Genomic DNA, 12704 nt, shown 5'->3' with positions numbered 1-12704 from the left:
TTTTATACACATCAAGGCAGTTGTGTGTTCACCTATCTTCATCTAGATGTTTGAACTTGTAAATATATTTTAAGCATGTACACATTTTATGGAGTTTTTATTTAATGAAATGCAAATCGAAGGCTAAAATAATGTACTCTTTGCAATTCTAAATTTCTTTGCAGCTATTCATGTTATTTTAACTTGCAATATGCTGAATATTGCATATTATAGAATGGTTGAAATTTCAAACTCAGATCCCTTCTGCTCGTAATTATTTTACAGAATTGCTTACAATAGTTCATTTTAAAGCATTTTTTTAACATCCATTTGAACTAAAGAGCTTGTACTGTAATGGTAAATAATAAATTTTGAAGAATATGTCCATGATTAACAATTATACATATTTCATAAAGTTTTCAGTTCTTCAGCTTAACTTTTGTACAGATGTAGGCCCTGTTCTTGTAAATACTCTCATGCTTAATTTTACATGTGAGTAGTCCCACTGACTTCATTGGGGCTACACGTTAGTAAATGTTCGTAGGATCAGAGGCTTGCATTGGAAAATAATTGAAGTGAACAAGTACTGGATTATTTTGACAATATCTTGACTTACCTCACATAGCTTGTGTTTCTGATATCCTGAGACCTATTTGGCTACAGTAACACTTCAGACAAATATTAACACCCAGTAATTTACATAATACATTAACATTTCCCTCTACAAAATAATCCAAGACTGTTGACCTTCAGGTCTTGCTGCAAAGCTACTGCTCTATGCCTAGGTTTTTGGGGGAGAAAACAATATGCTGAGGTTTGGGGCAGGAGAGAAGGATTTGGGGTGATTGGTATTTTTCTCTGACTGATTACTTTCTGGTGTTTCGGTTGTTCCTGGGTTCATTCTTCATACCAGTACAATTGTCTTTTTAACATATGAAAGGTGGTTATAGCCCTGTGTGAATGCTATTTTACATATTAATTTAAGCAAAACTAGGCACACGACATGAATTGTGATGAATCAAAACATTTTTTCTTTTTAGTGAAAAATCTGGTTGTGGCCACTTGTAACTCTGGAGGCTGGATTTTGTTTTAACACTCCAGAAAGCATATTTGATTATGGCTACTGGAAAAGTAATTTCGTTGCTTCAGTTGTAAAATAATGCTCTTTTCAGTTCTGTAACTTATAGTATTCAAATTTCCAGCTTCAGCTTCCCTGTTTTTTGATAAGTAAGAAAATAGAAATAATCATGAGTTCTAGGAGGTTCCATTTTTAGTCATTATGAGAAAAAACTTGCATTTATAAATGTTTTGTTAGGAGCTTTTACTGTCTTTCAAAATTATCCTTTTCTCACATTCAGAAATAATATTTTAAAAGCATACGTATGGAAAACTCATTAAGCTCAGTAACACATTTTTGTTTTGACCTTTAGGGGGTGATGTCAGTATAATTGAGTGAGAGGGGAAAGAGTTAAAATAGTATCACATACTATTGCCACCCCTGATTTCCTATGCCATTTGTTATGGTTTTAGTCACATTTTCTTATTTTAATTTTTTTCTGTCCCATTGTTGTGTGAAAGACTTAAACTGGGAAAACTGACTGTGCAAAGGAAACCATTATGGGTTTGAATTGGGTAAAATGAACACTCAGAGCACAGACAGAAGGTATCCCTCTTACCCCCGCAAGTGGGTCCAATCACCTGTCTAGGGTGTGGCCATCAGAGGATGGACACAGAAGTGCTTCTAAGAATGCTGGGGCTGCATTATGAAAGGATAATTGCAGAGAGCTTTGGCATTCACATAAGGAATCATGGTTTGTGTGAGTGAGACTCGGGAATTACTGGTGAAATTTCTAGTTCTACCACAGACTTCCTGTATGACTCTGGACAGTTTGCTGAATCTCTCTGCCTCAGTTCCCCACATGTAAAATTTGGATAATTCTTCCCTTCCTCACAGAAATATGTGAGAATAACTTCATTCATGTTTGAGGCACTCTGATTCTGTGGTGAGAGGGGGCATTGAAGTATTACCTAGATATATAGTAACAGCTGGCAGGTAGCAGTTTTTTATTCTGTTTTTACTGGTAACTAGAAAAGTCCAGTGCTTGTTCCGTATAGTTATTTTTGCGACATCCAAGTGTTGGCATTCAGCAAAATTCATTTCGCCTGAGAAAGAAACTCAGAATACATAATTCTTTGTATCACATTGCATCCATTCTGTAGGTATGGAAGAGTTAATTATGTCCTAGGTCGAAGACTAGAGCTTCTACGGGAGGTTGGACGATTACAAGAGAGTCTGAGAGTCCCAGGAGATGTTTCTTATACTTGTGAAACAGCTGGCCACTTCTTCTTATACCAAGTAAGAGATTAGATATTTTTCCAAAGAGCAGATTTGGACCTCCCTCTGTTATAAAGCACAATGTGGATATTGGAGTGAATTTCTCAGAATTGAGTCTAAAGAAATGGTTTTGTTTGGTGGCTCAAAATGTAGACAGCAACTGAAGCTATAATTATAATGTTACTTGTTTGTGTTGCTATTGTTTTTAACTCTGTGCCTAATGACTCACAAATTGAAACACCAGCATTCTTGCATTTTTGTACAACTATTGGCAACGTTTCTGATCTGGATTTTCCTCTTCAGATAAGACAATCTCAGCAAGTTTCTTCATGCTCTTGATGATAGATCTCAAGGCAGTAACTTGCTTTTGCTTTTGTTAGATAACTAAATGAAGGAAAACAAATGGTACACACAACTGGAAATTCACTTTACATTTGATTTTTATGGTAGAGTACAGCATCAAAATCATAATTTATCTGTTTCAGAGATAGTTTAATATCAGCGGTGTAGCCGTGTTAGTCTGGATCTGTAAAAGCAGCAAAGAGTCATGTGGTACCTTATAGACTAACAGATGTATTGGAGCATGAGCGTTCGTGGGTGAATACGCATCTGACGAAGTGGGTATTCACCCACGAAAGCTCATGCTCCAATACATCTGTTAGTCTATAAGGTGCCACAGGACTCTCTGCTGCTTTTAGAGATAGTTTAGTCTTACTAAAAAATGCAATTTCTCTCCTTTGAATATATTTGTAAATTATTTTTTGAAGTTATGTTGAAAACCAAATATAAACCTGTGATTTTTATACAAATATGTACTAAATAAAAATAGGTAGCCTAAGGTTTTAAAAAAGCCTGTTGAATAGAAAAATATATACACCATCACGACACCTTTGTTTTTTGCAGGTAATGTCTCGTTGGGAGGAGTATATTAGCAAAGTGAAAGTTAAAGGTGGCAAGCTTCCTGATGTTGCAGATGTCTCTAGTTTCTTCCCTTTTCACCAGTATTTTGTAAATGCCCCTCAACCAATTTTTAAAGGCAAATCTTATGAAGAGGATATGGAAATTGCTGAAGGGTGTTTCAGACATATTAAGAAAATATTCACTCAACTTGAGGTAAGATTTGTAAAATTTCAATTTACTGGAATTTTTGGAATTATTTGAGGGGGCATTTTTTTAAACCAGACAGTATAAAAGGAAATCTAGACCAGTGGTTCTCATCCAGGGGTATGTGCACATCTGGGGGTATGCAGAGGTCTTCCAGGTGGTACATCAACTCACCCAAATATTTGACTAGTTTTATAACAGGCTTCATAAAAGGCACTAGCAAAGTCAGTACAAACTAAAATTTCATACAATGACTTTTTTATACTGTATATACTATACATTGAAATGTAAGTACAGTATTTATATTCAAATTGATTTATAATATATGCGAAATATGAGAAAGTTGGCATTTTTTTAATAGCATGCTGTGACACTTGTATTTTTATGTCTGATTTTATAAGCAAGTAGTTTTTAAATGAGGTGAAACATGGGGATACCTAAGCCAAATCAGACTTCTGAAAGGGGTACAGTAGTCTAGAATGTTTGAGAGTCACTGATCTAGTCAGTGTATTTGGTGACTTTAAAACTGTATGAGCCTAATTTTCTAATCTCTAAATTTGATCCCGTGAAGCAATAAAAAACAATGCTCAAAAAAAGAGGGAACAGTTGAAAGCCAGTTGTTTCTAAAAATGAATGTGTCCTCAGACTATCAGGCAATTTTGTATGTGTGTAAGTTTCAATTTGCAGACACAAATAGGTGTTCCAGTTTTTTGTGGGTGTATTTTTACAGGTCCTTTTGAAATTTTGTTTATATTTCATAGCTATGTTTCGTTAGAGCTAAGAAATTAAGATATGAAATTGTTGTAGACTAGTACTTTTTACCTATATCTTTTTTGGTTAAGAATGTAAAGAATAAAGCTTTTGAGTGCATAGTTCTGTTGTAAGCAATATCATTTTGTATTCTCATTCTTGAGTGCTTTTTTCTCTTCCTGTAGGAATTCAGGGCATTTGAACTCCTCCGCAGTGGCCTGGATAGATCCAAATACCTCTTGGTGAAAGAAGCAAAGATCATTGCAATGACTTGTACTCATGCGGCCTTGAAACGACATGACCTGGTTGAATTAGGCTTCAAGGTAATGATTCCAATAATGGCAATATGCTAATCTAAAATATTTTCCTGCATTAAACATCCTATATTGTAAACGTAGACCATTATGTTGACTCACTGCAATTTTTAATCTGTTAAATTACCTAGTTTTCCTTTTAATGAAAAATAATCAACATAAGTACAAGTTGAGATCCTTTAAGGTATTTTGAGTATTGAAAGGCATAAAGATGTTAATTTGAATATTGCTTGCATATATGAAACTGTGTGCTTGTGTGTAGTGGTCATGACTTGTTTTCTTACTATTTATGCATTCCATAAATGTATATCATTCTGTTTGAAGAAATTGTACATTTCTGTAGTAGTAGATTAATGTGATAAATTGTAGTGTATTGCATGCCAAGATAAAAGCAGGTGGAGAGCTGAAATAAATAAGACCCTGTTAACATGTTCTTTAGCTAAATAATGAACAATTTGAAGAAGAGGCTTATGTAGCAGCACTTGCTTTTTCCATTGTAGAGTGTAAATATCAGTGCTGCATTTTCACTTAGGTTTAGTCAGCACACAGTTTTTATACTGGTGTAGCTATTTCAGTTAGAGAGAGAATAAATTCTAGACCAAAATTGGTTTACTTAAAAAAATGTTAGCTTGATTTTGGAGTTTGGTCCTTCTTCCAAGGTAGGCAGATCTGTTTGGAGTTGGGACTGGGCAGGACTGTCCTCCCTACCTCCAAACTAGATATGGCTATTATGTGGGTAATGGAATGGAGCAGGATAAACAGAAGAAATGGAGTTGTTTGTCTCCCTGGTGAATCTGTCTTCATCAGCAAGTCTTCTCCTCCTCCTTCCCCCCCGCTCTTTCCTGCCAGTGGACCTTCAGAAATATGAATGGAAGAAGAAGCTTAGGGCTTATTCCTCCAACAAGAAAGAAAAGGAGAAAATAAAATAGAGACCCAATGCAAAGTAAATAAAGAACTTAATATAATAAGATTGGTATTCAACTTATTCTGTCATTGATACAAGCCACACTTTCCTCTGAAAAGGAAGAAAAGGTAGGCATAGCATTCATTTTATCTTAGAGCCTTGTTGATTGAATACTGAGCAGCATTATAGGCTGATGCTGATAATGAGATTTTAGTCACAGACGAATACATGTGGACTTATTTATTTAGGTTCTAATGGAGATGTGCCTTCATGCTCATCAATGCTTCTCAGACAGAAAAGAAATGTTGCTGCTCCTTTGGTACAAGCCTATGAAAAGTTAATTTCAACTGTCTGTATATCTGGTTCTGAAATAACTTCTCCCCATCAAAAATGTACTCCAGTTTCTGTTCTTGTTTTATGTTTTTATTGATCAGAATTTTTAATCCCCCGTCTCTTTCAGTATGATAACATCTTAATGGAAGAGTCTGCTCAGATTCTGGAGATAGAAACCTTTATACCTCTCCTCTTGCAGGTGAGAATTTCATTGTAAAATAAATTACTGCTCTCTCAAATCTTGAACAGTAGGTTTTTGCTAATGACCAAAAGTGTGACATGCATTCTTGAGAATAGTATTTGCTTGTTACACTTAAATGATTTTGGCATCATGGGTGTATCGGTTTCATCCTCCAAAAGAGGGCCCAGTACTGAAAGTTCCAGTTTCCATTGAAGTAGTAGGAGTTTGGAAGGATTGGCACTTTCAGGATCAGGCCATCAGTTCATAAACTCTCTTCATTATGAGTAGGGCTCCGTGTCTATCATGGAGGTAGTGGAAGTCACGGATTCCATGACTTTCTGCAACCTTTGTGACTTCTGCAGCGGCTGGTGTGACTGACCCCAGGGCTGCCCAAGCAGCTGGCTCAAGGGCCAGATGCTCAGGTGGCCCTGGGGACAGCCATATCAGCCACTGCTGGAGCAGCCCCGTATCAGCCGCACTGGCTGCTGCTCGAGTGGCCCTGGACAGCTGGCCCCAGGGACAGCCCAAGCAGTAGCTGGTGCAGCTAGCCCTGTGAACTACCCGAGCAGCAGTCCTAGAGGTGGCTGAAGCAGCCACTATCGGTGGCCCCTGACAGTGGCCCTCAGGGCAGCTGGAGCGGTGGCCCCCAGCAGCTGGTGTTGCTGGCCCTGACTGCCCCTTACAGCAATTCCCCTTCCACCCCCAAGATTTAGTCAGGGGTATTTATAGTATAAGTCATGGACAGGTCATGGGCTGTGAATTTTTATTTATTGCCTGTGACCTGTCCATGACTTTTTTATTAAAAAAAATCTTTGACTAAATCGTAGCCTTTATTATGAGTTATTGATTCTTCTGTACCTTTTTTTTGTTATGCAGTTTATCTAACTTTTGGTTGAAATGTAGTCTGGCTTAAATGATAGCTGGATCAGGCCCTTTGGTTTGAAATGCTTTTGTTACTTCCCTTGATTAACAAGATTTTGGGAAGTATTTTGTAGAAGATTTTTTGCTATAAAGTACAGGAATTTATTATGAATTTTAATGTTTTCCTGCATCATATTAGAAACATTGAGTGTATTTTATCAAAGTCTTTGTTTTTGTAAAACAGGCAGTTTTTAAAGTTGTGTATACCTACATACATATTTTACAATAAATATAGATAATGGAAAGACAAGACTAATGGTACAGAGACTTTATAACAGAAGAGTTTGTGACTATATGGTCCCATCTGCATTGAAATAATATATGAATAGTTTTGACATGGATCATCTCAATGCATCACTAATTTGTAATAGGAAGCAAAGAGAGCTCCTTAGTTCCTGTAAGTCATAAGTTGCAGAAGCAAAAATAGCTGCTTGGTGTGTAGTAGTGGGCAGGCCTTCCGGTAACTAACTCTGTCCTTAGCAATTAGGTGTTTGGAAATGGTATAGTGGATTTGGGTATAATGGGCCTGATTCTGATCTCAGGTTTCTACTCCTGTATAAATGAAGTTACTCATGATTTGCTCCTGATACATGCTGATTAGAATCAGGCTCAGTGTATGGCTCAGTGACTAAATTCTCATCTTTGTCTGACCTCTCTGCCACTTCATAACAATTGCTTATTTCAAAATTGGCAACTGTGAAATCATAATATTCTGCATATAAAATAAATGTAGCTATTTCATGTGACCTCTCCTTAATCCTTTTTTGTTCGTGTAACCTGTGGAATAATTATAGCAAATCACCAGCTCTGCTGTAATTAAGGCTGAGTGTTTAAGTTGACTATTCTAAGTGCTCTAAAATAGACATGCTTACTCGAATTTTCTTGACATTTTCTGTACCTCTTGGGAGCCAGGTGAGACATTGATCCAGTTTTTGAGTCATTTGAACAAGAGGTTCCTGAGATACAACCCCCCCCCCCCCCCAAATCAGCTGTTTACGAAATCACCCGATTTTTCATACACTCTCTTTGTACAGACCTGGGGCTCAAACTATGATTCTAGTCCTCCACATACTGATCACAGCCACTCTGGAATGATCTCCGCTAGTGCACAGTTCCCACTGCCCCTTTGGGGAAGCAACATTGCAAAAGTTAAGGGCAAAGTTTGTAACTCCAGGTTAGCATGAGTTAAACTGCCATGCCTAAAAGTGAAATGCACATGTGCAGCAAGACTAGGTCTCTATTAACAGCTAGAAGAGTTGGGACACTCAAGATGACATGCTGTGGTCATTGAATCTGAGCTCTGTGAATTCAAACCCTACCCATGGCAGCTTTCTGAGAATGTGCTTTGTGTGTTCCTAGCTCTCTGCCTCCGTGCTGCAGGGTTTCTTTTTGGAAACTTTGCACTGAGACCAAAGTTTCTTGTTTAAGAGAAATATTATAAAGTGCTGTAGAATCCACATGCAGGTTTTGATTTTAATTTAGAAATATTGTCAAGGAAATTAGCATTCATTTAAATGGAGGAAAGATGAAATACGCTAAATGCATACTAAAGGCATGTAATCACAACTTCACTCTGTTCCTGAACAATGGACCTGAGTGTAAACATAAGAAAGCATTTTGCTGAGTTACTTTGTCCAGGAGTTCCTGATATACAGCCCTCTAACATGCACTGCTCATAAAATGTTCAGATTCTTATAACTTTTGGTGCAGAGCTAGGGCATATAGGGGTTCAGAGGAGTGGGGGGCGGGAGAGGGCAGGAGATGTAAGGGGGTTGGGAGGGTGCAGGGGGCAGGGATTCTGCCCCTTTGCCAATGTTTGCCCCTTAGGGCTCTGCTCTGGCCAGCACACCCCTGGACAATGACTCTTAGCAGCATAAAGAATCATCCAAACACTTTTTGAAAACCCAGTTTGATGGCGAGAACTTTGATTAACTGGATTTCCAAAAAGTAGTTTGTGTCTGATTCCTCAATAAGTAAAGGGATCATTCTGAAAGCGACCTAACATTACTAATACATTGTGACCAATATAACAAAGATTCTGATTTCTGCAGAAAAATATCTTGAGGTTGTTTCCCTCTTCCTCTTTCTTCTTCCTGTATCTCGAGGTTCACTGCAGCGTCTCCTGCTTGCCATGCTGGGGATTAGCTCTGTCATCTCTGCCTGCAGACCCACCCACCACAGTCCAAATCCCACAGTGTCTTCTTTATGACTCGGCCCTCTGGCCACCATCCGTGTTTACCCTCTTCTGCAGGGAGGAGGGGCAGCTATGTCAGTCTAACTCCTGCCACTTCCCCAGTGGCGAGTGGGAGGGACCCAGGTTTGCCCACTACTCTGGATCCCAGCCCAGGGAACCTGTGGATAACAGCTTCCTGCCGTGCCTCTTAATCTTCTCACAGTTGCCATATCTCCCCATGCCTCTTGCACCTTCATCACCCTTCCTCAGGGCATGCAACTACCCAGTCCCGGCACCTAGCTCCTCTTGCTCCCCTAGTCTCTGGCAGCAGTTGCTCTGTCCAAGGTGCAGGTTTCTCAGCCTTCTCAAGGAACAGTGCTCAGTCCTTTAGCTCCCAACACCAACTTACCCTGCTCTGCCTTGCAGCTCTCATTGGGCCCTGATTGGCTGCCCCATGCATTCTCCCTTTAAGTGGAGGTGTTGTCAAAGGTAAAAACTAGGAGCACAATAAGGCTTGCAGAATCCACGGTTGTATTGCTTCTGTAGTTTCCTTTAAGTCATATCCAGAATTTCTGAAGGTACATATGATTCTTCCTTTTGCCCTCTGTAATAGAGCATTACTACTTCTGTTATATTATCATTGCAGTGGGTCAAATTCATTCTTGCTATAACTCTTACTGTGTTAATGGATAAATGTATCTGATTATGTTAATTAAACATGAGCAATTAAACTCTCCTTTTTTCAGGTCATCGGAGACATTGGAAGGGCAGTAATAGAGGCCTTTAGACCAGTGGTGGGCAACCTGTGGGCAGCACGCTGCCCATCAGGGTAATCCACTGGCGGGCCGCGAGACAGTTTGTTTACATTGACCATCTGCGGTTCAGTGGTGAACCGCAGCTACTGGGAGTTGCAGGCAGGTGTTCTTATGGACAGTCAATGTAAACAAACTGTCTCACGGCCTGCCAGCGGATTACCCTGATGGGCTGCATGTTGCCCACTGCTGCTTTAGACTAACATTTCATTTGCAGTTCAGTGCAGTTTAAAAACAAATGATATTAAATATTGAAATTTAGTGCTTATAACAAAGCCAGTTTGACCCTTACTTTACTAGAATTATTTTAATAAAGGTAATGCCTGGTCATATGATAACCCAGGTTAATTCTGCAATTTTTAAATTGTTTTAATAGAATCCCCAAGATGGATTCAGCCGACTGAAACGATGGATTATGATTGGTGACCACCATCAGTTGCCACCTGTCATTAAGAACATGGCTTTTCAAAAATACTCCAACATGGAACAGTCTCTCTTTACACGCTTTGTTCGTGTGGGGGTGCCAACTGTTGACTTGGATGCTCAAGGCAGAGCAAGAGCAAGGTAAGATAAAGGAAAAAAGTCAGGAGATCTTATTCACTGGTACCAGGTTAAAAACATATAGTTTTGAATAACTTACTTCCTTAAGTATTAAGGCCAAATTGGATCTAACAGTATCGCTTTAACAGCTAGTGGAGGTGGAAGTATCTTCTAAGGAACTGGTACATTGCCCAAACTTTAAGAACATTGGAATCAAATTCTAGATCACGTTACAAATCTAGAGAAATGCACCTTTCATGTAACGTTATGATGACCTGGCCTTCAGCTCTTAAATATAAGAGGCATTCATGATTGACTCTTCATATTTTCATAATACCTCTCTCATACAATACATTCCATTTCTCCCTTGCATCCATGATTCACACATTTGTTATTTCAGGGCTGGAGTGCCGTAACTCTCAAGTTTATTCTATCAATAAGGTCAACCTTAAACTCAACACTCAGGAGCCTGGGAATGACTAGCCCTAGAGAGTACATCATAGCAGTATTCCATACCCCCCAGTGGGTCCTGTTGTATTCATTTATATGGAATGAAGGGCCCAGATAGTCAAAGGTGTTAACATGACCTTGGAGCTGTCCAACATAAAACAGTTTTAAACAAGGCTCAGGGTTTAGTATACAGAGACCTCAGCCTGCTTAGTACCATGGCAAACACACTATTTCAAATCCTTTTAACTGTTTATTTAAAAATACATAAAAGAAAGAAGAACAGTTAAAGCATTTGAAATGTTTTAAATAATGCTTTCATTTTAACAACAACCTTTGTTCCCTTTAGCTGTAGAGTTTTTTCTAAAGGAAAACCCCCCTTTTTTACAGTCTCTTACATGGAGATAACTGTCCTTTTTAGGGAAAATTGAGAAAAGTAGTTAAGATGAGATGGGTTGTTTTTGTTGCTGCTGTTAAAGTTCAATCCTGATTCCTAGAAGGGAGAGAAAACAACAAAGATAGAAAAATGCAGCTTCTGTTTCTGGTGTTGATTCTCACTTGCAACCTCACTGCTGTACCAACACAGGCACCGACATGGTCTTATCATCCACTCCAAGACTTGGCAAACTCGTACCAGCATAGGGCTGTTTAGGGCATTGTTTTTAGCTGCCTCTCTCTGGTCACAGACTTACAGGAGTGATGCAAAATATGCAGTCTTGCCTGGCTAAGCCAGACCCTTATTAGACAGAAGGCAAAAGGAGAGGGCTAGGAAAGAGAAGAAATAAGATTAGGAAAGAAAACAACACACAAACACGAGGGTATGTGTGTGAGGTGTAAGTTAGTCTTTTTTTTAAAACATAAAGTAAAATGAACATAATAAATGAGAACTTTTAAAATTAATTTTTCCATTATAAAAATTTATTGAAAAATTAAAAGCTTTGCAGAATATTTGTTTTCTGAGCATATTCACTATAAATATTTTTCAGGAAGATTTGCATTTTTAAATTATAATGTTTGAGTATCTAATGCAACTAAACAATAAATAAAGTTAAATTTTGCCATCTGTTGCTTTGCATCTCCCTGGAAAATTTGCATGAAAGGATTGAAGAATTCCTGCATTTTGATGCAAACAACTCCTGATCAAGGCTCTCACTTATCCTACCCCATCTCCCTTCACCTCCCCGGTTTTAATTGTAATGGACACTTTATGGGAAGCTACTTATTTTAAATATTCTGTCTCTCTGGATATTGACCCCTTTTGTCGGAGATGTTTGGGATAGGCTTCCCTTTCTGAAAATGCAAGAAACAATTTAGACTTCTCCATGATGCTCCAGGTTTGAGTGTTCCCCTTCTGCCAGATTCTTTGCATATGGTGGACAAACAGCAGCACTTGAACCTTATCGATTGCTAACCTTTAAAATGATTTGTTGGCAAAATCCCTTCCCCCCCCCCATCATTCTTTTCCCTGGAGGGTTGGGGGTGGAAACCAATATTTCCCTAACATTTTGCTCCCCAAATAGTACCACCCACCAAACTCTTTCAAATCCTTTGTTCCATCTTTCCTTCCCCATCACGATATAGCCTACCAAAGGGTGCAAGCCCATAGTTAGGAGGTGCTCAATCTGTGAAGTGACAGCCTTGAGAATCATGGATGCGGAACTTATTTGAAGAGCCTCATTGTGCAAAGGGAAAGAGCTCAAAGTTAGGGCAATTTATTGGGATCTCTGCATTCCCCTGCCCAAACCAGTCAGGATTCTTCTGGAGATACCTCTGCAAAAATGATTCCATCCTCTCCATCTTTTGGGACTCAACAAAAAAAAGACCATTCACAATGATCAAGAATTATACTGGGCCCTTGAAACCAAATTCACACTCTCTTCACCCTACCAAGAGTTGATGTAACAGTGGCAT

At 38.7% G+C, this 12704-nt stretch overlaps 1 protein-coding gene across 1 annotated transcript in view; it reads left to right on the top strand.

The window, feature by feature from the left end:
- AQR (aquarius intron-binding spliceosomal factor) overlaps positions 1-12704 on the top strand; it is a 98134-nt gene that overhangs the window by 63761 nt on the left and 21669 nt on the right. The window contains exons 25-29 of the mRNA XM_045015775.1: positions 2200-2335; positions 3218-3427; positions 4354-4491; positions 5847-5918; positions 10183-10370. Of these exons, the coding sequence (XP_044871710.1) occupies positions 2200-2335; positions 3218-3427; positions 4354-4491; positions 5847-5918; positions 10183-10370 (744 nt within the window). The remainder of the gene's footprint in view (positions 1-2199; positions 2336-3217; positions 3428-4353; positions 4492-5846; positions 5919-10182; positions 10371-12704) is intronic.

This window comes from Mauremys mutica, chromosome 4 (assembly GCF_020497125.1).
Source record: "Mauremys mutica isolate MM-2020 ecotype Southern chromosome 4, ASM2049712v1, whole genome shotgun sequence".
NCBI lineage: Eukaryota > Metazoa > Chordata > Testudines > Geoemydidae > Mauremys > Mauremys mutica.
This window is presented reverse-complemented; position numbering and strand designations above follow the sequence as displayed.